Below are 26073 nucleotides of genomic sequence, written 5' to 3'. Positions count from 1 at the left end.
TACAGCGCCAGCATTTCATGTCCAGGTGCTGTTCAAGCAGCTGGGGATGGTGCTGGTGGCTAACATAAGGGAAAACCTGTCACCACACCCCTGGGCATCTGGAACATGAGATGGCACCTGAGATTCGTTCTCCCATGTAGGCTGCTGCTTGAAATGTGTCTTGGCTGTTACTGTGAGAGCATTGAGCCACTATTTCTGCAGTCTGAGACAGAAATGGCACAAGTCTGGCAGCTCACTATGGGCATTCGCTCTCAGCATTGTCTTCTGTGGCAAGGGCTCCTTCTTACTGCGCTGACACCAAGTCCTTGCTAGTCAGGGCTTGCACTTCTGCAGGGCATCTTCTGTGCAATGCCTGGGGTGTTAGGGTGCAGAATGGACTCCCATTTTTTTAATGTCCTCCCTGCCTTTCACAGTGTTTGTGTCTTTCTGCATGAGCACGACAGAGACCGGAATGGTTTATGTATTTCTGTATGGGTATTTAAATCCATATGAGGGGAATAAATAGCTTGTTAAGTTCTGTAATGAAGAAAGAGGGAGGAGGCTAAGTCTTTGGGTTATTATTTTATCCCATTTTTGCTTTTCCCATAGGAAAAGCTGCTTAATGACAATAGCTAGCATCTGGCCTGTTAGTGATTCATAAATATCCCTCATTCATTCACCTTATTTATTAAAAGAAGAACCAAGTAAATGGCAAAACACAATGTCTCAAAGCGATACACTCAGCCAGTATATGCTACCTTGCTTTGTCTGGCGTTTTGTTTTCTATTCATATGTTGTGTCTTATTCACAGTTGGGCCTTATACCACATAGACGTACATGTATACACGCATAATTCTTTGTGAATCATCTTGTAGTCTTATAGGCAAAGTTATGAATCTCTTCACAGAATTGCCTCTCAGATACTCCCAGGTTTAGTCATAAATTGGATTATAGCAAAGGTAAGGTATAATGCAAAGCAATAATAGAATATAATACAACTGGCTGACAGCAGGCCAAAACACCACACTCATTTTTCTAGCATATCTGTGTGGAAACTTCCACATTGGCTCTGTTTTATGATAATTTAGAGGGAAGGAAAGGAAACCATATTACCAGTTTCCCACTTTCCCATTTCTGAGTATGGGGCTCCCTGTCATATCTGACTTCAGCCTTTTTTGACATGGGGAGTAGCTATTCTTTTTCATTTATAATATTTTCCTTGAGGAAAATCTTGATCTCAACCTTCTGCAGTTTATCATTGCCTGGCCTGTGGAGGTGGTCTCCAGTTCATATTGACCTGTGCATGGCAATATTTTAATTTTTTTAAAACATAATAATTCCTCAGGTTTTTAAGAAGAAATCAAAGAGGAGCTGCCAATCAAGAGCTCTATCATGACTGGCAATCCATGTAAGAGACTTGCCTGGAGTGACCGTGAGTATTTCAGGACTATTTTTGCATAGATTCCATGTTTTCCTGGATAACTTCCAGTTTCGTTTGCAGCATTGTGGTGCGCATGCTGCTAGCTATGTACAAGCCATTCTGAAGCTGTGCCAGTCTCACCTGTGCTGTATAGGGGGTGCTGTGCTGGCCTTTCTGCGTTTTTGGAAGAGGAAGCTGGGAATGACTGTTCAAGTGACTATAAACAGGGCCTGACTATATACAACGCTCAAACAGCTGCAAACCTTCACTTGTCTCTCTAGAGTTAACATCTGTCACTGCTGCTTCTGTATTGAGCAGAGGAGGAGGGCTGCTAAAATGCCAACAGGCATGGCAGCCCAGTGCCCTGCTTGCAGGACTGATGGCTGTGAAAGAGCTGGTGCCACTCTGTACCATATAGAAGGCTACCGTCACTGGGAGATGATTTCTGAAGATACAGTCTCATTTCCTTTATGTATTATTAACTGAGGAACAGTCTATCTAATGAACCTTTGTAACCAGGTCAGTTGTTGTAACATTTGATCTTAGCAGAGAGTTCTGATCATATTCCATACTAGACTGAAGGTTATTTTTTAGTCATTAAAGATAGAAGTACCCCTCTTTGTATTTTGGACCAGTTTGATCCATGCGGTACGTTTACAGCCAGCTTACAGTATATAGGCAATGGGGGACTGGGATACTCCAGATAATGTTGATGCTGGGGAAAATGGACAGAAGTATCAAAAGTCCATAGAAAATAAACTTACATACAGCAAGGGTATTTAATCAACTAAAGCCAGCTTAGCTCATGCAGAGTATTTTGGGAATGAACAGGAAATACCAGAGTCCTCCTAGAATCTCTGTGCTGAGGAACAGAGGCATTACTGTTGTTGTTGCTTCCATTTCTGCATCAACCACCCTCGGCTCTGGGCTGTCTCTGCTGCCAGTTTCAAGTGGAGCTAGCCCAGCCGACTATACATCAGTGCTGAGATAAGCTTGTTGTTCTGTAGAACTTAAAAAGAAACTGGACCTTCATGTCCATGATTTCCTGTGCATGCACATGATCCATCACAGCCTCAAGCAGATACTGCCAGAACCATCATTTACACTTCAGGTAAATGATGTGAGAAGAGGGAGTTTCACCAGCCTTGCAATAAAAGTCAGGATCTGCTGCTGGTGCTGCTGTTCTTTATGGTAGGAGTTCAGCATGTAATTGTTCAGAAATCCTTGTTTATTGCATAATGCTTCTAATGTGTATGTAGTGATGGTCTGACAATCTTTGAATGCCTATTATGAGTTCTGATTCCCAAGATTTAGGAGGGGTGTCTTAGGAGCTGGAAGAATTACCATTTGGCAAACTGGACTTAGCTTTCAGGGCTTGGATTTCAGCATACGAGAGACATTTTCTTTAATAAATTGAAGGTAAATGTATATGGATGAATAAAAAGACATAACAGCAAGTAGATGTGTAGGACTGAGAGCAGCTTTCCAGATTAAGCACATTGTTCAGTATAACAAAAGAAAACAAGAGGCGAGCTGTATGTGTACAGAGTACCATGGAATACAGGTAAAGAAAGGAGACAATTCAAGTGAATTGTTTAGTTAAAGTATAAATGTTGCGTTTCCCTCATTTCTTTTTACAACAGATGCCTTTGATTCAAAGCACACACAAGATCCCGAAGATTCCCATGAGGCCCACAAGAAGAAATCAGAAGAGAAGGAAAGGAGACTGGCGGTCAGTCAGTGGGACATGGATGTACAACCCCTCATTTCATCTTCTAAATGGCTTCAACTTCATGGGCTCAAAAGAAACAAATTGTCCCTATCCCAGATTTTGTCACAGATTGGATTCCAGCACAGGAAAGGTATAAGACAAATCAATAATAGAATAATTAAAAAACCACTGACTTTGAATAGTCTAGAGGGTCACGCTCATTTTGCACCCCAGTGTACACAGAGGAGATTTTCACATTATCTCTTATTTTATGATAATGACAGAAAGGGAAGATGTATCCACAGTTGCTGACATTGCCAGTTCAGAGAACTGAGGGACTCCATCTCCTTTTGATCTGAGAAGGACTTAGAATCTGAGAAGGGCTTTCCATACTCAGCTGTACTGTTGCTTTACCCTAGGCTCCAGTTCAAATCCTCTCCAATTCAGCTATAGATAACACCCCATAAGATCTCGGTCCATTTTTAGATGGCAAATATAATGTATGCTGTGCCAAGTAGATCCCATCTGGGATCTACTAGTTGATCATCAGGGCTACCCAGCCTGCTTGGGGATAGTATATTATTTCCAGGGATCCAGCTTGAAGGAAGCAGTTAAATGAGATTAGAATTCAGACTGCTTTTCGTGCAAAGTCAGGCTATAGAAAAATGTTCCTTTACAGTTATCTGACAGCTGGAGGGAAAAAGTTTGCTAATAATTATTAATCACTGTCATAATAGCGCTTTGCAGACCATGGTAAGATATTCTTTTCTTTGAAGAGCTTGCCGCCTGAGAAGTAGGAGTTGTAATGTATTGGAATTGTTCTAGGTTGCATAATTTAAGATTTTTGCTGGCTTGTGTCCATGGGGCATTCAGAGATCAACAGTGCACATCCTGAAATCCTGTATGCTGTAGGTGAAGAAGCTGCTGTTAAACAGGGTTAATGTTGTTACAGTGTACTTTTAGGAGCAGAACGTACTAGCTTAGCAGGGCAGCATGCTGTACAGAGTAGCTGCTTTGTGACATTAAATATTCCTACCCCTAATGTTTTCCTATCAGTGGAGATCCTGTAGAAGATTTCTAGCTACTGAAAGAGCAGAGTGCAACTTTTTCCTTAGTTGCACCCACTTCTGCACCCATTTAGTTGTGTAAGAGAACAGCATTATCTGTACCAGATTTTGTGTTTTGTTTGATGGACAAATATTTGCAAGTCCTGTCGTGAGGTAAATGGATAATACAGAAGTTTAATTGCCTAAACCTTTCATTTATTAAAGTCCCATGTAGCTTTTTGGCCTATAAATAATTAAATGTGTTTTTTTTCCCCACTTCTGACTAAACTGGCAGGGAGCAGCAAGAGCAGGGCTGCTCCATGGGGGGAAAATGAGCCAGGAGCCAAAGGGCACCACAGCCCAGGCAGTGCCCTCGCTGACCAGGATGCAGTCCTGCAGCATCTGAGCACCGCAGGCAGAGCAGGGTGCTGTTAACAGCATCCACAGACAGTCCCGGACAGGGTGAGGTGATGAACCATGTCTAGAGTCCAGCCAGGGAGTGCAGCCAGGAGCAGCAGGAGATGGAGCCAGAAACAAGACTGGAGACAAGGCCACAACATAGGTCTAAGAGCCACATCCAGGAGGCAGAATTGGAGACAAGGCTATAATATAGGGCTGAGAGGTCTATCCAGGGGAGAGGTCCACTAGCAGAACTCGAGACAAGAGGAACTAGGACAAGAGGAAATGGCCTCAAGTTGCGCCAGGGGAGGTTTAGACTGGATATTAGGAAATTTTTCTTCACCGAGAGGGTTATCAAGCATTGGAACAGACTGCCCAGGGAAGTGGTTGAGTCGCCATCCCTGGAGGTATTTAAAGGACGTTTGGATGAGGTACTTAGAGACATGGTGTAGTGGTGGTTTTTGGCAGTGTTAGGTTTATGGTTGGACTCGATGATCTTAAAGGTCTTTTCCAACCTATATGATTCTGTGATTCTGTGATTCTGTGAGACAGGTACACCTACAACACAGCTAAAGCAAAGACTCGGTGCCCAGGCCTGAGCACCCTGTGAGTGGAAACCCCAGGTGAGGCTGATCAGGGCAATAAAGGCCTGTGGGTGCCCTCAGGGACCCAACATAGACATAGCCAGAAAAAATAGTAAAAAAACCCATTATTAGAATTTCTCTCACGTTTCTTACTGTCAAGAGTTCAATACAAATGCATGTGGCTCACACATGGAAGGTGCGCACATCAACCTGAAAAATATGTTTGAAGTAATCCTTATGATTAGCAACTTGATCTTTTGTAACCTTTACTGTAGATTATGTGATCACCTTGGGGAAACTTGTAGCTTCTCGGTATGCAGATGGTCTGTTTCCTCAATACAAGAGAGCACAAGATGGCAGCGTGTATAATGTAAGTGTGACTGACTTGTAACTTCCCTGTGCACTTAGAAGTTGTTATCACTGTAGCAGAATGATGTGACTAAAATGTCTCCCTGTGGCATGAAATACTTATATTCTTTGTGAGAACTTTATCTTTTGATAATTTTTTTTCTGTTTTATCAAACTGTTAGTGATAACAATCAGTGGTAGGGAAGCTAGTTATCTTTTTCTTTTTTCCTCGCAAAGTCTTACGCTCTTGCCTTGGTGCAGCATTGCAGTAAATCTTTCCAGACAAGACTGCAGTTTCTAAGCAACATTTACCCTGACTTGAAAGAGGGAACACTTAAAAAGAAGATGCTCAGCCGAGTTAAAAAAAATAAAATCGTGGTCAATAAAACAAATGGGGATGCTGAAATAAGAAGACATAATGCGCTGTCATTGCCGATGCAAAGCGCTGCTTTGCTTAGTGCCAGCAGGTCACAAAAGGCTCAGCTTACTCTATAGAGACAGCTAGCTGGATCTCTGCCCAGGCTCATGTTCTAAGGAATGTCTTAGCAACAGCTGCTGGCGGCCCCATTGTTAAGAGGATGGATTCTGACTGAAGAGATACGCATGTGAGCGAGGAGGGGAGAGAGTTAATTCATAAAGGATTTTACAAAAGCAAATGGCTTGTCATTTTTTCTGATAACTGGACTCACTTCTGAGGCACAAGGCTTAAATATGGGAAAAGAATCATTTCAGGGAGCCTTTCCCCCTCATTTTTTTCCCATTAATTCCACATGAAATATCTACATAATGTCTTTTAATCTTGGGAGATGTTGGGAGCAGTAGGAAAGACATTTCTGGTAGCATTAAGGTTGCAATGCCACTATACAAGATCTGGTGAGATATCATTTAGGATATTGTGTACAATATTGTGTACAGTTTCCACAGATTGAGAAGAAGCAATTCAAACCAGAACAGGTACTGGGAAGAGCTAGTAGGATGAACTGCAATGGAGTGCTCATCTTATAAGAAGGCTTGGTTGATGTTGATGTATGTGAGTAAGACTAAAGAAGACTGACAAAGGGTAGCATTATTGCCCTTGAATGCCTACAGAAAGGCAAATTACAGGGATGGCGAAAAGCTGTAGTTTTCTATGCTAAAAGGCATGCTAGTCCAAGAATAAATGGGTATGAACTGCCATGAATAAATTTAGGCTGGACAGTCAGAAGTTTTCCAGCCTTCAGAGAAATGGGAATCTGGACTGGCCAACTACAAGTGAAGGGGTGGTGCAAGAAAACTGCTTTATTTTAAGATGGAGTTTGATCGGTGTAGTGCAATAAGCTTCTTTGTATGAGTCTGGCTGTCATAGGAGGAAACTGGATTTTCTAAGTGCTCCTTCCCAGGCCTACATTCCTTTGGCAGACAGCCTGAGACTCTGTATCTGGGAGGCACATAACAGGGCCCTAGCTGACATTAGGTCGGCAAAACTGCCACCTTAGACTTCCGGAGGGCGGACTTCAGCCTGTTTAGGAGACTGGTCGACAGAGTCCCCTGGGAGGCAGCTCTTATGGGCAAAGGGGTCCAGGAAGGCTGGACATTCTTTAAGGAGGAAGTCCTAAAGGCACAAGAGCGGGCTGTCCCCAGGTGCCGAAAGACGAGCCGGCGGGGAAGAAGACCGGCCTGGCTGACTAGAGAGCTCTGGCTCGAACTGAGGAGAAAGAGGAGAGTCTATGACCTCTGGAAGAAGGGGCGGGCAACTCAGGAGGACTACAGGGGTGTAGCGAGGCTGTGCAGGGAGAAAACTAGAAGGGCCAAAGCTGAGCTAGAGCTCAGTCTGGCTGCTGCTATAAAAGACAACAAAAAACACTTCTTCAAATACATTAGCAGCAAAAGGAGAGCTAAGGAGAATCTCCAGCCCCTAGTAGATGTGGGAGGAAACACAGTGACCAAGGATGAGGAAAAGGCTGAGGTACTTAATGCCTTCTTTGCCTCAGTCTTTATTAGCAGGGCCGAATGTTCTATGGGTACCCAGCCCCTGGAGTTGGAAGATAGGGATGGGGACCAGACTGGAGCCCCCATTATCCAGGGGGAAATGGTGAGTGACCTGCTGCACCACTTAGACACTCACAAGTCTATGGGGCCTGATGAGATCCACCCGAGAGTGTTGAAGGAGCTGGCAGATGTGCTCACCAAGCCCCTTTCCATCATTTACCAGCAGTCCTGGCTAACTGGGGAAGTCCCTGCTGACTGGAGATTAGCGAATGTGACACCCATCTTCAAGAAGGGCCGGAAGGATGACCCGGGGAACTACAGGCCTGTCAGCCTGACCTCGGTGCCGGGGAAGCTGACGGAGCAGATCATCCTGAGTGCTATCACACGGCATGTAGAGAATAACCAGGGGATCAGGCCCAGCCAGCATGGGTTCAGGAAAGGCAGGTCCTGCTTGACCAACCTGATCTCCTTCTATGATAAGGTGACCCGCCTAGTGGATGAGGGGAAGTCTGTGGATGTTGTCTATCTAGACTTCAGTAAAGCCTTTGACACGGTTTCCCACGGCATTCTCCTGGAGAAACTGGCTGCTCATGGCTTGGACGGGTGTACTCTTCGCTGGGTAAAGAACTGGCTGGACGGCCGGGCCCAGAGAGTGGTGGTGAATGGAGTTTACTCCGGTTGGCGGCCGGTCACAAGCGGTGTTCCCCAGGGCTCGGTGTTGGGGCCAGTTCTGTTTAACATCTTTATCAATGATCTGGACGAAGGGATCGAGTGCACTCTCAGTAAGTTTGCAGACGACACCAAGTTGTGTGGGAGTGTTGATCTGCTGGAGGGTAGGCAGGCTCTGCAGAGGGACCTGGACAGGCTGGATCGATGGGCTGGGGTGAATTGTATGAGGTTTAACAAGGCCAAGTGCAAGGTCCTGCACTTGGGCCACAGCAACCCCATGCAACGCTACAGGCTTGGGGAAGAGTGGCTGGAAAGCTGCCTGGCAGAGAAGGACCTGGGGGTGTTGGTTGACAGCCGCCTGAATATGAGCCAGCAGTGTGCCCAGGCGGCCAAGAAGGCCAATGGCATCCTGGCCTGTATCAAAAATAGCGTGGCCAGCAGGACTAGGGAAGTGATTGTGCCCCTGTACTCGGCACTGGTGAGGCCGCACCTCGAATACTGTGTTCAGTTTTGGGCCCCCCACTACAAGAGGGATATTGAGGTACTGGAGCGCGTACAGAGAAGGGCAACGAAGCTGGTGAAGGGTCTGGAGCAGAAGTCTTATGAGGAGCGGCTGAGGGAGCTGGGACTGTTTAGCCTGGAGAAAAGGAGGCTGAGGGGAGACCTCATCGCTCTCTACAACTACCTGAAAGGAGGTTGTAGAGAGGTGGGGGTTGGTCTCTTCTCCCAGGTAACAAGTGATAGGACAAGAGGAAATGGCCTCAAGTTGCGCCAGGGGAGGTTTAGACTGGATATTAGGAAATTTTTCTTCACCGAGAGGGTTATCAAGCATTGGAACAGACTGCCCAGGGAAGTGGTTGAGTCGCCATCCCTGGAGGTATTTAAAGAACGTTTGGATGAGGTACTTAGAGACATGGTGTAGTGATGGTTTTTGGCAGTGTTAGGTTTATGGTTGGACTCGATGATCTTAAAGGTCTTTTCCAACCTATATGATTCTGTGATTCTGTGATTCTGTGATTCTGTGATTAAAGAACAGAGAAAAATACAAATGAGAGGAAGAAGTGTGCAGACTGGCACACAAAATATCTTCTCCCTGAGAAATGTTCTTGTCTAAAAACATTTGTATCTCCAAGGTTTTGTACTTAGTCCCGGCAAAGGTAGTTGGAGGTAGAAGGTAGCCGGTAAATTAGCTTACATGGGTCAGAGATATTGGGGGAATGTCTTTACTGGAACCTGTGGTGAATTTTTAAACCCACAAATCATTTTGCATGGTGAATGTGTATATGTATATTCACAGGGAGGGTCTGCTGTTTATAATTTTAGTACTGAATCTAGGTTTTTCTTATTTTACTGATATGGCATGGGTAGTTTTAGTTGTTGATTGCAGTTGCCTGAACTGTGCAGTTTGCCTAAGCACCTTCCCACAAATAGTTAAGCTGTAATGCTGAGCATTGTTAGTGAAATAATAGTACAAACAGGAAACATTTTACATTTTCCTTTCAAATGCTAAAGACAAGGTGGCGATTGAAGTGCCCCAGAACCAAGCCCTATGCTCCCTTGTATTGCTGTACAAAATTTTAAAAGCCAGTCAAAATTCTAGTCTAAGAAGGTACAAAGTTTCTGTGTCCTTGTTTGTTCACCCATCTGCTCTGCAGCCCTTTCTACATCCTAGCCTGTGTTCAGCTCATTCTAATTGCCCCAGTCTTGAGACAGACAAGTCAGACAACCCACTGGCACTGTCCCATGCTCGTATAAAAAGATTATGAAAAGCAATTAGGACAAAATGCAGTGTCTTTTCTATTATAGCTTAGATGTATTTGTCAAGTATTTGCTCTTGAAGTAGTGGAAGAAAAATGGGTTGTTTTCATTGCTACCTTGGCTGGTATATCTGGCACTTGCAAACCAGCTATTGCAGCTGTGCTAAGCTCGGAGCTGCATTTGTATTATTTGTTTTGATGTTCAATTTCTTTCTCTCCCTTATTTAAATAAAGCTGACAGCCAGAAAAGAACTGATTCTTCATTTTGTGGATTGTCTAATGGGAGCTATTGAGCTATATAAGCAGCGAATGGAATGGTTAACCAGTGAGAGCCGGCAGATATTTGGAGTGATTGAAGAACGGTGCATTGTCATTGTTTTGGATTTTGGCACTGCGGCTCCAACTGAATTTGATCTATGTCGGGATGCACTTTCTATGGTACTTGTGGAGCAGGTGACCCAAATTGCCAAATTCAACCTCATTCGGTAAGCAGAAAGAATCATAGAATCATAGAATGGTTTGGGTTGGAAGGGACCTTTAATGGTCATCTAGTCCAACCCCCCTGCAATGAGCAGGGACATCTTCAACTAGATCAGGTTGCTCAAAGCCCCGTCCAACCTGACCTTGAATGTTTTCAGGGATGGGGCATCTACCACCTCTCGGGGCAACCTGTTCCAGTGTCTCATCACCCTCATCCTTATATCTAGTCTAAATCTACCCTCTTTTAGTTTAAAACCATTACCCCTTTTCCTATCACAAGAGGCCCTACTAAAAAGTCTGTCCCCATCTTTGTTATAAGCCCTCGTTAAGTATTGAAAGGCTGCAATAAGGTCTCCCCGGAGCCTTCTCTTCTCCAGGCTAAAAAAAAAAGAAGTCCATGTCTGCCCATTGCTGCAGAATAAAAAGGAGTCTCATATCATATAGACATGTGTTTGGATAATATGCCTTCTGTAGTGGAAATTGTCCTGATTCATGTAATGGTAATATCTATAGATTTTCTGCTAAGTTTCACCCGCAGTCATGCTGAGCTTGCTACTTCCATTTAACAGAAGACCATCGTTACCCTGAAGAACAGATAAAGACTAACAGAACCCAAATACTGATATATGCCTTCTACAAATGTAGCACAGAAAAACAGAAGGATAAGGGGGGCTTTACAATAGCAGTAATGCTCTTCAGGCATCTAAGTATTAGAGAGAGAAACAGTGAGGTCCCATCTGACTGCCTAGGCATTCTTGTGTCTTTAGGCATTACAGGTTTCTGCCTTACAGCTAAACGTACACTCCCCTAAGTGCTGTAGGCACAGGCATAGTCATTTGTATTTCTATAGATTTCCATGGTCAGAGAAATCAGTAGCAGAAACAGGAAACAATACTAGATTTCCGTAACAAAAGACAAATGCTTGTTCCCTAACATGAGTAAATGAATTTGGGTTTAGTTACAGATAGAACAATAGAAGCAGCTATTCAAATTTATGTATCTCTGCACAAATTCTCATATATGCATAAAGATTTGAATGCGTAAGCTTGACTTTGGATAGATGAGTGGAATTTTGTGGCTATGAAAAAAACAATGCACAAATTAGGTAATACAATTTTAAAATTGGTTCCACAGTGATAACTTGCAACTACACTGTGATTCTTAAAGTTGTTTTACCCAAGCTTTGTCCTGCAGATTTGATTCTGGTGCCCTATCTTAATTCTCTAGCTTGTGATACAACTGAGATTTCAAAAGTAGAAGATAACTTCCATAGCTTTTGAGAAGCACATAAAACATTTTCTTTAAAAATGATCTGCAAAGTCAAGTTAAAATTGAGGCACAATAATTGTGTTCATCGATTTGGTTGTTTGCGCAGGAGGGAGACAAAGGACAATATAGCATACAAATCATCACTTTAAAAGAATCTTGGAAAACATACTTGTCTTTTAGATTTGCAGGAAACTCTTCAAAATAGTGCTTGATGGAATGTCACAGATACTGGAACCAGTTGTTTTTTTATTTGCTTTCTGTCTTTTTATGTACAAATGCACAGGCATACATGCTCATATACTTTGTGCTTCTGTACAGCCATTAAGACTAAGGCCTTTGATCAATTAAAATATCAAAAAGCTTAGCATCACAAGTTTTATTTTGATGGGTAGATAAAGATCAGCCCTACTACAAAAAAAGCACATCAGTTAAAATGGTCTGACACAAAGGTCATGCCGCAAGTTGTGGAAAGAGACCTGTGGAAGCCAGATTTTTTTTTCCCTACATGTATTTTAAAAACCTGATTGTGTTTTTATGTTTAGGGAAGATATGAATTAGGAACTGTTTTTAAAGTACTTTAGCTCTCTTGACCCTACTTTGGAAACGGTTGTCTCAAAAAAATTTCTTATAAAAATTACAGTATTTTTCTAAGGGTTTTATTTTTCCTCTACTTCTTTTATTGCAAGTCTAGATTCAGTATCTGTGGTTTATTGTAATTATTACCTAAGAATATAAAAGAATAGTAACAATAGCAGAGCTCCACTCTCTTGCTCTGCCAGCATTATTCTCACTGTGTCTGATTTATAGTTAATGTCATTTTCAGGGCTGCTCAGGAGCTTATGAAATGGCAACAGAAATCTACTCCTGTGTCTGAGCATACTGTAAAGTCTGCTGTTACGTGGCTCTGGAAGCTGGACCATATGACAGCTGCCAGCCATACCAACTCTGCTGAAGCCCTGCTGGAGGCCATGAGTGATGAGGCGGTAAGCTCATACATCTTTTCAGAACCCTCAAGTAAATCCAAGAATATTCAGTGCCAGACTGGCTACTGTGATTTACCCCGATGAATATTGCAAAGATAAATATTAATGATGGCATTTGGAAAGTTTTTTTTCCCCAAGTGTAGCTGCATACTATGTTCACTGATGGCCTGTTTATGTAAATGTATTGTATTTTGAATGCAGAAACTTGTTTATTTTCTTTTCTAGAGTACACAGAATAAATAACATATTCAGTCATTAAGGGAAAGAGAAAACATCTTCCCTTCCACTTTGTTTGCCATATATGTTTTTCAGGGCTTCAAGTTTTAGAGAAAATTGCTAGTATCAACATTATTGAAGATGGGGAAACCACTTTTATTTTGTTATGTATCCAAAGTGCTCATGAGAAATTATATTTAAAATCCAAAATAGTGAGTACTGAGATTTATTTAAGCATTAACTCATGGTAGGGGTGTGCAAATCCTTTTTCATCATCCAGGTTATAGTTAGAGTTTCTTCCAGAACAAAAAGACAAAGCATGCACAGGTATTCCTGCAATTAAATTCTGTCTGTTTCTAAAAGTACCATATTTATTCATTATAGCAGAGTCACAAGACGTAAAACATATGTGCCATCGTTTGAGCTAGTCACTTAAAACTTGTGTTGTTAAAGAGATATTTTATGAAATTTGCTTACAATGCACATTAAGTTCCCTGGCACCTGAATTTAACGGAAAATTGGGCCTACTGCGTGTGGACTAGAATCATTGGTTTTCACTGCCATTAAGATCCATCCCTGTGCACAGATCCAATCCTAACTGCTTTGTAAATTCTGAGACATTGTTAGAAGGAGAAGGTAAATTTGGCTTGAGTTTCCTTCTGGTTCCCCATGCTGGTGGATTCTCGTCCAGATCAACCTTGATGTTTGGAAACTGATATTAAAAAGGAACTGGGTGAGGAACAAATTGTGCAACAGTGAGATTTTTTTATGACTGCTTTTTAAAATGCCTCCTTCATAAATTTTATTAACATTTTCAATTTGCAGTGTATTACTGATTTCCTGGTGGGAAACGAAAAAGATCGTATTTAGATTTCAGTATTGTCTGGATTAAAAAAAGGCTTGTTGGACCTGGTGGGTCTGCATATGAATAAATAGAAATTAAAATCTGTCCAACAGTGAGACGTCTATTATTTTTTTCTGGACATTGGTGGGCTAATGGGTAATCTGGGGGAGTCAATTGTGGCAGGTGCTCAACATAAAACATCAGTTACTCCTAAATACAATCATTATCATTCATGACTGACAGTTCACTTGAGTGCAAGCTTCACTGTACTGCAGGCTGGGGGAGACCCCATTCAGTCCTAGGCAAAAGCTGCATACTTACTGAAGGGTTGTAAATGATTCGTTCCTCAGAACTGGCTTCATCAACAGAAGTTACTCCAAAACGATAGCTCTTTTTTCCCCTACACTTGGCTCTTCCTGTCATTCCTTTAGCTGAGCTTTTCTTCCCATGCGTGGTGACTCCCTAGATTTCCTTTCCTCATGACCTATCAGTCCCAAGCTCAAGATCACTCTGCTGTAAGGTTGCAATCCTTTGAGCTCTACCTGCCGCCACAGATGCATCCACAGTGTTTAACTTGCGGTTCTGTACAGGTGCCACTCAGCAAAGTGTGGGTCACCCATCCAAAACACACCTCCCCAACAAGGTAAAGACTGTGAGGAACTGTTCATGTTGTTCTCCTTCCTGTGCTTGTATGAAGTTTGTTTGCTTATTTAGATGGCTGCATAAATTCTAATTTTCAAAATAGGAAGGACTAAATGGAAAGGTTTTGACCTTTCCCCACTAATCTGTAAGGAACATTTTCTTTGTGGTATGGTATTGCTGGGCTTGTAGTTAAGTAGAGTGAATTGTCTGTGGTTAGCAATTTTGTTTATTTTCTTCTGAGGAGTCCGTTCTGCATCAGCTATGCCCAAGAACTGTCAGCATTTTAAAAGTTGCAGAGGCAGGCAGTAAATCCTTTGGAGGAAGTGTGAAAATTGATACCCTTATTGAATATCAAGTTTATGAATTATTGGCAGTCTTAGGAGGAAGAAGGAGAAGATATGAATCTGAAGGAACACAAGGAAAAGTGGTTGTGCAATATGCATGTGTTCCACCAGGTCAGGAGCCTCTTCAGCAAAAGGAATAGGAACAAGGTGTTGTCCAAGGACTGGGTCTCAGCTGGGAGAGCTGTGTGCATGCTCGGATAGCTTTTTAGCTGGATGAAACAGAGAGGGAACCTTGTAAAACTGAACTAAAGCACAGATAGGTGTAAGAGTTCTTTCGTTTTGTTTCTGTGCACCTTTTTCTAAAGCTAATAAGTATTTTGTTAATCTTGCACTTTAATGAAACACATTCATTCTTCTCTTTAACCTGAGTATTTGTCTAGCATTAACAGTGATTGCCAGGACACCTGGCTGACCACAGACCTGCTTGCTCTCAAGCAAGTGTGGTCTGTAACTATGGGCCCTGCCTCCCACATGGAGTGTCTCGCCCCCTCTACAAGATCCAAGGGAAGCCCGAGGTCGCAAGGTGCTGTGCTTCGTTAATTTGCCTGATCTAGCCTGAGATTGAGTTGCTGCTTGGCAGAGATGTCTTCCAGTGCTGGGGATTAGCCCGAGTATTTGTGGCAAAAGGTAGAGGAGGGAGAGAGCTTGCAATTCAGAAGTCCATGTCAGTTTGTGTCAACATGCTTATGATGGGGGATGGTACAGGGATCCTACAGCCTGGGAGGTTCGAGTACAAACTAGGCAAAAGATCTTCATGTGCCAGTCTGTAAAAGATCTTCATGTGCCAGTCTGTTGGCTCAGGGAGCTGAAATAAAAATCAGTATCAAAGGCAGTAGTGGAAATGGATGAACACACTTGCAGGTGATACTGAATTTGCTTTAGTACTGCATGAAATTATGTGGGTGCAGAAACATTTCCTCCGTGCCATCCCAGACTCAAATAGTTGTCTTCTCTTTTGTGGTGCATGTCCCGGGATTCCTAGTAATATTTGAGTGTATTTTTTCAGTTAAACAACTATTTATCAGTTATTTACCAGTTGGTATGTACTGTGCCATAGGACTGATATGCTATACTTATTGTCTTGAACATCATCATGGGATAGCTGTTGTTACATTTGTTTTTAATGATGGTGAAAATTCAAGAAGCATACTTACCATGAGGATTGTTAGCATGGATAAGTGCAGGTAAATCCCTTATAATGTAATAATCAAGCAATAACTTGATTCTTCAACTTCTCTCTCTTCTTGCAATAACATTTTCAGGATATAAGCGTGTGTGGTCATAATAAACCTGCCAAGCTCCCTCTGCCTTGGGAAGTACAAAAAATACGAATTATCTGTAAATACCAGCAGTAGCATTCAAAGAATGATGCATCTTTCCTACCCTCAAAATACGTGCTGCCAGTGAAAGTATGTCCGGTATAAATGTTCATACTGATTTTCAGCCCTGGCAACCACCAACATAGCATCCCTTTTCATAAAAGTGGAATGTGGCACAGAGCCTTGTCCTGACTAATAATACAGTTGTCCTTCCTTACGCCTCTCTTTGGTTTCAGTTAACTTCTGTGGAAAGGGGCTTGCAAGGGGCAGAATCAGACCCAGCAGCTGTGGGCCAGGTTCTCTTCTCACTTCAGGAAATTTTGTGTGGACCTCATCTGAATTACTAGTGTAAATGAGAGGGAGAACCAAAGATCTGAAAATCTTCTAGCCCAAGTAATGCATCGCTTCTACCAAATTTTCCTACCAGTACTTAGCACGGGACAGTGCTTGAATAAGTACCAGGCATCTATGTAAAATGATGTCTTCCAATTCCCAATTTTTTTTTCCTCTTTAATGACAGGTTGAAGCTGTTTATTACTTTGCTGCGGGTGATGTTCCAGTGGACACAAAGCAGCTACTCCTTGAGAAGGTTTCTGATGGCCCCTGTCCAGTCAACACTGTATCTTTCAATGCTAGGGAAGATGAAACTATTATTTTTCTGAAGGAGTTGAGCCGCTTGGCCTCTGGCAGGTATGACAAAAGAAGCAGCACAGTAATGATTTCAGTACTTTTAAAGTGCTTTGCTGCTAGGAATGGTATTGGAAGATATCTGAATATAATCCCTGCTTTACTCATGAGGAAAATGAGACAAAACAGTTCAGTAAGCCATCTGGGGAAACTGGGGAAATAGTCTAAGAGATATGACTAAAATGCAGGACCTACTCGAACAGACCAGCTTCTCTCCATGTATGTGCTCACTGGCTTGCAGAAAGGCCATTCCTTTTTTATATTGTAAATCGTCTGTCATCTGCTCCTCTTTTGAAGTCTGAAAAATTTCAAGGGAAAGGGTCACAACATCAACTGAAACAAGTTTTTATTGCATTGCTTTGTACTCTGGTAATATCCACAGGCACCAGCAAAGGATCTAGAGTTTTGTTGGACCAAGTGCCATACAGACATGTACTGAAAAGGTAATGCCTGTCTGGAATAGACAGATCCCAGAACAAGAAAAAATTGATGTGGTGTTATCCATCAGGCCTGGTTGTATGGAAATGCAGTTCTGTACCCTGCTTTCTAGCATCTGTTTGGTATGGTTGGTGGAAACCAATATATTCCATGTGGCTTGTTGGCTACTTTATCCTGGGAATCAGCTGTGTGGTGAGAATCAGCCTTCAGTAGAAAGCAATAATAAAACTTTAATCTTGATTCTGATATCAAAATAAGGAAAACAAATGAACAAACACAAAACCCCACAATACCAAACTCATGCTGAACAGCAGGAGGGCAGTAGGAGTCAGTAGGTGTTTGTCTGCTTAACAGAAGTCACCGTACAGTTACGGAGCTGTGAAATGGCTGCTAGCTCCTTCTGTTTCACTGTTGTTTGTGCAAGAGTGGGAAGACCTCCAACAGTAGAAATCTCCCAAATGACAGCAGAGCAATTGGTAAGATGGCAGCTGCTTAGCTCTTTTATAGCCATCTGTGTTTAGAAGTAGCTTTTAAGAGATGGAGTGTCTGCCAAAAAACAAGACTGTGGGAAAGTGTTATGTTTGCTCTGGTCTGGTGTGTGTCTAAAATGATTGTGGTCATTTAGAACCATGGTACCTCCATGATACCAGGTACATTGCCAGTCACCATCCTTCATTTTCTTTTGTTTTTACCTCCTTTATAAAAGGAAAGGGAATGTTTCTTGTATGGTAGAGAAAGAGGCCAGAAGGGTTGTGGCAGGGAGCTGAGAGGAATAATTTTGTTTGATGTGATTCCCACTGCTTTTTACATGAGTCTAGCCTTGGTGCAGAGACTTATCTGGGATACTGGGATATCTTGCTGGTGGGTATTTGCCCAGTAATTGTCTATAAGTTTAAGTCAGCTTTCCCATAAGAATGGCCAAGTTCATGGGCTTTTCATGGCTTGAGCTTGTTTCTAGTGTAGTTCTGTTTTAGAAATGCGTCTTTTTCCTGCTCTGAGAGCCTTTCTGTTTTGACAATGAGGGTAAATGAAGTCTGCCTGATTTCCCGATTTGTATGCCAATAATGAAATAAATGTTCCTGTTGGGCGTTCAACTGGGAGGATAATCTGATAAAAAGGTGTTAGTGTCATCTCAGACATCTCAAATGACATGCTTGCTCAGCATGTTAAAAGCATTAATTAAAAACAGATTTCCAGGAGATTGAAAAGGAAGGTGCCTTAGAGCAAACGATACCAAAGTGAAAGGTTATTCTTCATGAGAAGATTTCAGAATATACATACATGTATATAAAAGGTTTGATAATATTCATAGTGCTGTTGTAGTTGAAGGTTTAGGTATCTTGAATAGATAAGCAAATAATTCCGAAGTTGTATACCACTATGATCTTGCATGTGTGACATACATCTCGTTACAATTAGGAAAGTATTTATGTAGTTTACGTACTGGTGAAAACTCATTTTGTATTGCAGATTCCATGCTTTTGCGGAGAAGAATGACTATAGAGATGCTACTGGACCTGCACTAAAGTGTGAAGAGGATGGAAAAGGTCTAATTCCCCTGAATTCCAGAAAAGTGAAAGGGCGAATGCCACTAGGTAGACAATACAAAAACCAAGAAGATACTGATTTTCTCAGTGAGGTTTCCGAATAGAAATATAATATAGGAACTTGCTAAGTGTAAAATCAAAAGAAGCCTTCTGTGGGCATGGGTGGGGTGAGGACAAGACTGGTCAAATGGAAATTCTGTGGGTGGGAAAGAGACAGAAAGGAAAAGAGAGAAGTGAAGAGAGTAGAGGATGTGCATGTGAGAATGAAAGAAGTGAAAAAAGGGAAAAGAAGAACATTTATTTAGGCAGATGAAGAATAGTACTGGTGTGCTTATGCCAGTGACCTTGTGGAAATGTATAGAGAAATGGCAGAAAGGAAGAGGAAAAGTGTGGAAGACCATCTGATACAACAGCCACATCAATACAGGCCAAGTTCATACATAATCTAAGGGGATTAAATCCACATGAGGTTGACTTGCTTCTCTCAGGATCTGAATTTGTCATAAAGACAGGCATAATCATGTCTAAAATAATCAGAGAGAAGAAGGTGCAAAGGGTGGGGGGGGAATTGATGAAAAAAAAAAGAGGAGGAAACAAATAACAGAAAGAAACAGTTTTACTGGGGTGTGGAGCTGGGCAGAAAGCTCTCGGTGTGCTTCTTACTAGTCACAGTGCTACTTCCTCTGGGTAAGTCAGCCTTACTGTTCAGTGGGACTGGATTGGGGTTTCAGACAGGTTGGGAGGAGACCAGCTTGTGGTGTGAAGTGAGGCTGTGTATGTCAAGTCTGATATCTTTATCAGCAGGACATTACATTAAAAAATTATTTCTTTTAATATCAGGAGGCAAAAGAGCTCTTTATTCTAATGGCTCACATCCCCATTATGCTGGGGGGCATTAGTGTTGCCCCAAAGATAGAACAGTGTTATCCTCCTCTTACTGCTGGGGAATGTATGGCATAAGGTGTATTTAGTGACTCACCTAAGGTCGCTTGTCAGACTTGGCCTATATTTCCTGGGCTGTAGTCTAGTTCCTTGTGTACTAACCTATCCTTCACTAGGACCGTGATTATAACAATATGAGAGAACCACAGTGGGGGGCCAGAAATAAGAGAGTGAGGTGTCACCTTTTTTTTTTGCTTCGCGAAGGGACACTCAAGCCTCACCCATGCAGGGTTTAGAAACCAACAGCAGAGTATGCTTCAAAACCCTATCTCTTGTTTTGTATTACTTCAGAGCAGTATAACGATCGCCTTCAGTCTGCTACGAGTGCTTCGTTGCTGGACCCCATTCGGGGGTGTGCATGGGGGGAGCTGGCTTCCTCTTCCCCGGGGCAGTCAGCCTGTTTCAATAGATGGGCCTAGAGCTCCTCTATAACTGAAATTACTTCCTCACCACTGTTTCTAAAGCTGAAAGTTGAATAGCTTTAATCACTCAAAAGGGCAGTAATCCCCTTGAAGGGATTGTCTGTTGTGTCTTATTGCTATTATGGAGTAGAATTTACACATTAAAAAGGAACACGATTAGCTTTCTGCATTTACTGGGTATTATAAGCACAGTCGTGACATCACTGGCAGCCAATCAGAGCATTTCAGTCGTATGCAGAATCTAAAGTCCTTTCAGAAAAGAAAACACATTGGAGACATTATTCTGGTTTGTGTCTGATGTCTCTTGTTTCAGACACTCCTTCAAGGGTGTAGAAGGCAATAATAATAAAAGTGTCGATTACGCACTAATGGGCTCCGAAACTGGTTCTTGGATGTGTGGCATAAACTATACAAGGAAATAAATAGAGAATGAACCAAAAATTTAATCTGCCAAATGTGGTGTTTCTTGAAAATAAGGGGAGGCACAGGAATATTTTGATTATGTTTCTTTTTGCACCACAAATGCACCAGCTGGAAACAGAAACTCATCATTATGTTTTATGGACTGGAAAAGCTGTTTTAAGGACATCTGATAGTTTTCTGGGTATCCACTGAATAACAGCGTTTTGCAAATACAGGATATCTTCATGTTCACTCTTTTTTATATGCTTAACCAAAACAAGTCGGAAGTGAACTATTTAAAACTTTAGATAAGAGCTCCATTCTCCCCTGTTTTGCATCTTGAGCAGTCATTTAGAAAGCAAGTGTGAGAAACTGCCAAATTTGAAGGTTTTTTTACACGCATTTTGAGTGGGTGCTTGAGATCAAAACAGGTGTAAGCCAGTAAAGAATTAAGGTCTTTATGTTGGCAGACTCAGATTTACTTCAGGCAGAGAAATGCTTTTACCTAAAGCGTAATTTCACCAATGTGGTGCTATCTCCTCATCCAGCACTGATTTTCCTGTTATCACTTCTGCGTACGTTCTTTGTGCAGCTTCTTCATCTGCAAAAAGCTGCAGAATTAAGCAATCCTGTTATGTAGTTAAAATTATAAGTGGAAGGGAGGTGAAATTTAAGTTGGAACTTGAAGACACAGAGGGCAAGAGACAGCAGAAGCTGTGGAGAAGAAGGTTCTTGCCAAAAAGGGGCACAGTAGTTTCATCTGCTTGGAGTGACAGGGAGATAAGTGCTAAACAGGGCTTGAAAAGCAATGGTGTTTTGAACTAGATCCTGAAATGAATAGTGGGTCCTCGTTGGCTGAAATAGAAACAACCGTAAATCAGTGTAAGGCTGTATTCTTAAGTATGTAAGGGTGAACAGTGTAAGGCTGTATTCTTAGGTGTGCTTGATTTTCCACATTTACCTGATGGTCACAGGTAAAATTTCATGTTGTTGTGTGTAAAATGGGAAGCATAAGAGCACCAGCCTCCTGTATGACATTGAAGTCAATGAACTCTGCACTGTTTATGTACACGGACATGGGAGAGACTGAACCCTCCCTTTGGGGAGCCAGGATAATGACTTAGGAGTAGCTGCTTTGCCTACAAGCTGTAGCAAAGATCATTGCCTCTGCTTTTTCCTTGCATGTGCTTTGTCTAGTCTTAGCGGCCTAACCTTGGCCTGGCAAATCTCTTTGCTAATGTGTAGCGAGTGATGCAGCTAGCCGCTCTGCGATACCACATGGGATACAAAGTTCATTTGCTTTGTCCATTTGCCCAGTGGGAAAGGGGCAGGATCGGGCTGTGGTGAGTTTCAGTGCTGCTTGACCTGGCAGGTACGCAAGTACAGTGGCGTTCTCCCCTCCTGTGCTCCTTTGTACCTCCATTCATTCCCCTCCAAGTGGGGATTTTAAAAATCAACGCTTGAGGGAATATAGCTATGTTCTGCTGCCACGTAGAGGCTGAGGAAGGGACCAGCAGTGAAAAAATGAAATTGCCCACCTTGCCTTGCAGGCAAATGAAGTTTAAAATAGATCTTATTCCATTATATTTGGATTTGCTTGCTTCCATGGTCTAAGTCAGATAATCAGAGAAGTAAGAAATGCTTCTGTTTTCTATGAGTTGCTTTTGCGCTGGTATTTGCTTCTTGGTGTTTCAAAGATATTGTAGATTTTGCAGGCTTTTTTTTTTTTTTTTTTTGTGGGGGCTTTTTTTCTCAGCAGGTTTTGTATCTTGAGTATGAAATCAAATGGGTTACAGTGACTTGTCAAACTGGATGAGTTTGTCAGCTGGGAGGTAGGTGTGGAAAAGCTGCTTCTTTTAACATTGCCTGACAGTGTTAAATAACTGGGAAATGGAAATGAGGGCGGTTATGAGTTTCCATGTACATGTGCAAATGTGTTTGTGTTTTCGCTTAGACCTACCATCTTCCTTCTCAATTCGCTGGTGTCAGCAAAATGCTTCTGCCCCTCGCTTCAGGCTCTCCCCACAGCCTTCCCCATCCTCTTCCTCTTTTCCAGGGCCTCCCTCCTCCAAAGCAGAAATGCCATTTAACCGAGGGCAGGGCACATCTGAAACGTTACCCAGCATGAGGTGCTCTGCAAGGTTGCAATGGCCATGGCGAGAGCTGAAACCAACCGACTGTGCTCGGCGCAAGCCGGGGGGCAGGCAGCAGGGCATTAAGGCCGGTTCCCTCTTGCGTGTCTTGGTGGCCGCCCTCTTGCCGTTGCCGTGCGGCGGTTTTTGAATCGGAACCAGGGGGTCCCCAGGGGTCTGGCCGTTAAACTGCCAGCCAGGGTGGCTGTGGGGGGTGGCACTTCACGGCGAGGGGGATGGGGAGGGCCCTTTCCCTCTGGGGATAAAGCAATTTTTTTAAGACGAGGTCTTTCCTGGGATGTGGGTGCCTGAAGGTGTGCAGGAGCCAGTGGGCCTAGAGCGGTTGGGGGCTGCACTCCCCAGGGGGGTGACTTTCAGCTGCTTTTCAGTTGGTGGCCCCCAAAAATGGCACAGCTGAGGTGCAAGCGCAGGGAATTTAAACCGAAGAGAGGTTTGTGCTTTCTTGGTCATTTTTTACTGATGGGCTTTGAGGGACAGGCCGCAGGTTGAGAAGCACACCTGGAAGATACTATGCGTTGTATGTGTATGTATATTTTGAGTTTGGGGGCTCAGTTTCAAAAGGCACAGCTTTTCCTTCCCAGTCCTCCTTAGCTGGAGGGGAAAAGAGGCCGAGGTGGAGGTGGAGGTAGAGAGAAAGTTGCTTTGGTTGTCACTGCTTGCAACCTGCTCTCCCAGTTGAATCCAGGAAAAACTGTTGCCAGATAAAAGGTTTTTAAGCAACTTGATCTTCACAGTGTGCAGTCGTTGATGCCTGCATTTGTCCTGTATAATAAGTGTCATCAAAGATACTTGATTTGAAAGTGCATGCAGTTTTACTTTGCTGTGCTGCAGCATAAATAAGGAAAAAATACCTTCTTGCGTAATACCAGTTCAATACACATATCTTACTGGGGACAGTAACAATAATCCTGTAAATTTGATGAATCCATAGCATCAGTTTAAGAGGAAATGAAGCAACACAATGATATAATCAGTATTGCTTTCAAGGTAGTTGAAATATGCATACTTCTTTCAATATTTTAAAACATAACATTAAAAACGTTCATAAAATTAAACCTGGATCCCAGTATTTGATAGCTTATGGAGGATATCCAGATATAATTGGAGACGGCTCCACTGGAATTGCATTCTCAACAGTCTTAAACTTAGAAATATGTGCATGTGTGGTGTGAATGCATGTGTTTTGTGGTTTTAACTGTGACAACCTGTGTGTGTATATATGTATTCAATGGCTGACTACTCATCAGAAAATCTCTAGTTCCCTACTTGCTGGAATTTTGCCAATGCTCAGATTTTGTATGTTTTGCATTTCTGAGGAGGGATTGTTTATAAAAGAAAAGTTGACTTCTTTCTGAAGTATTTGAACAGAATACTTTTCTTAAACTTAAAAGGTAATGATAACAGACTGAGTTTTTTTTCTCCCTTTTGTGTTTTCTGTTGTAGAATGATCTGCTTTACTAAAGCTTTTTGTGATTTAGGAAATGTTGATCTTTGTCCTAATGGCTCAAACACATGTTTTTGAAATGCAGGAAGGTCCCAGGAGATGGCAGTGTACAATAACACATTTCAAAATATTTCTTGGAAACTAAAAGCATTTCACAATTAAAATTGAGTTGTTATTTTGTAAAATGTTCATATTATTATTTCAGGGAAGTTTATCAAAGAACAAAAAGATCAGGTTTGTTTGTTTACTGATAGCCTACTTTAGTAGACAAGTTTGCATGTCTTATCTTTTATACAGTGAACCACCACTGTATATTAACTGAACCACTAGATGATAAGATATAGTTTGCTTTGTTCAGCATCTTTATGTGCAGTTCAGTAATAGGTTGTAATCTGCAATAGGTTGTAGCCTGCATTTGTAGTTAGGATAGCTCATAATTCAGTTTCTTTTATATTTTTACTGTAACAGTACATACAGTTTTTCTGTATTGTCTGTATTATATATTGCAATTTAAACTCTGAGACTAACCTGCATCAACAAATTTTTTGGTAGTGTTCATACTGCTTAGGTATACATGGTGCCTCAATTTTAATAATTGTACTCTACTAAATAAATACATATTTTATTTTTTTAAATCAAGACAAGCATATCTATGGAGATTAAGAAAACCTTGTATCAACTCCAGCTTTGGATTTTTCAGATTTTTTGAGAATATAGCCTGATAGTAAACTTTTTTTTTTTTAGCATTTTTTTATGACTGTTGAGAATTGTTAGGATGAAAATAAACTTAGTAAAATTTCATCATGTACTCTTCAGGAAAAGAAGATTTAATTTTAAAGAAAGGTATTTATGTACTTTAAAGGAATTGAAAGAGTTGAAAATATCTTCTTTTTAAAGTTTCAAAGTTGGGTCTAATATTTGGAGCCAAGTTTTGCAATGAAGTCCAGGGGACAACACGTGAATTTCTTTGTCAAGTTTCCTTATTATCATCCAAGAGTGTTAAAAAGGGTTTGCTTCCATTGTGGGAACAATCTGTGGCTGACTCTGGAGGTTACTGCCACCAGGCTAAGCACCTCTCATGTCCTGATGCCAGCTTTGAGCCCTTTTTTGAAGTCTATCAAAGAACAGCACTTGTCACTGCAATGAGACCTCAAGAAAACAAGGTTATATGGCAACATCTGGATGAACCCAATGACTTTGTGGTAACTGAGGAGTTATAAAAAGCAGAAGTTGTCTGAAAATGTCAGGTTCTTTTTATGGTTTCTTTTGCAGTAGCTGGTGTCCGTGAAGATGTCTTTTTGATCTGGAAGGAGTTGGAGGAAGCCAGGAGTACAGTGAGACAAGTTCAGAAAATTTTATCAGAATCTGACCAGCCTGCTTCTCGAGATGGTATCATTTATGTTTCTTTCAAGAGAGTTACCATTATATTCATGATCAATATTTTATTTGTGAACAGTTTTGATTACATGTCAATTTGGGGATGATTTTCTCAGAAATTTCTATATACAGGTAGCATAGGTGTCTATATATGTCTATATATAGGAAGCATACTTAGCATCTAAACTTAGGGTTGCTTAAAACTTTCCATTACAAATCTCTGTTTACTACTGCTTAAACTTGCTGAACTTTAACAGCTCAGGCTGAAACACACCATTTTTAGTTCACCAGTGACTAGGTTTAGAAATTGCCTAGATTTCAAGATACTGAAATTCATTTTTTGTGGTCTCTCCCTCTCTGCCTAGGTCAGTAAATCTTTAACTTTACTCTACACAGTGCTGGGGAAGTACCTCATCTCTTTCCCATCATGGACTTCTTGGGATAGCCTCCAACCTGATAGCTAGTTCATTCCCTTAAAAGGGAAGAAGTGTGGGTTTGAATTCTCTTAGTCAAAGGTGGAGGACTGAAACTGATTCTGGATGAATGCTCTGACAACTCTTGTGTTAAGAAACACGGAGGAACACCCACATTTGTTCATTAAACTTATAGTTCCCACCATTATGTTTGGCCTAGAACATGATCCATTTGTTGTTCTGTGCATATAGATTGGATTGAGCCCTACT

General features: G+C 41.8%; 1 protein-coding gene across 1 annotated transcript in view; it reads left to right on the top strand.

Moving 5' to 3' along the window:
- The first annotated feature begins 1333 nt into the window (after positions 1 to 1333).
- VWA3B (von Willebrand factor A domain containing 3B) overlaps positions 1334 to 26073 on the top strand; it is a 67301-nt gene continuing 42561 nt past the window's right edge. Inside the window, exons 1-8 of the mRNA XM_075491926.1 lie at positions 1334 to 1411; positions 3043 to 3261; positions 5415 to 5509; positions 10116 to 10366; positions 12454 to 12613; positions 16499 to 16668; positions 18574 to 18698; positions 25286 to 25402. Coding sequence (XP_075348041.1) covers positions 1372 to 1411; positions 3043 to 3261; positions 5415 to 5509; positions 10116 to 10366; positions 12454 to 12613; positions 16499 to 16668; positions 18574 to 18698; positions 25286 to 25402 — 1177 coding nt within the window. The 5' untranslated portion in view covers positions 1334 to 1371. The remainder of the gene's footprint in view (positions 1412 to 3042; positions 3262 to 5414; positions 5510 to 10115; positions 10367 to 12453; positions 12614 to 16498; positions 16669 to 18573; positions 18699 to 25285; positions 25403 to 26073) is intronic.

This window comes from Mycteria americana, chromosome 1 (assembly GCF_035582795.1).
Source record: "Mycteria americana isolate JAX WOST 10 ecotype Jacksonville Zoo and Gardens chromosome 1, USCA_MyAme_1.0, whole genome shotgun sequence".
NCBI classification, from domain to species: Eukaryota; Metazoa; Chordata; class Aves; order Ciconiiformes; family Ciconiidae; genus Mycteria; species Mycteria americana.
Note: the sequence above shows the minus strand (reverse complement) of the source record. Positions and strands in the feature narration are given on the sequence as shown.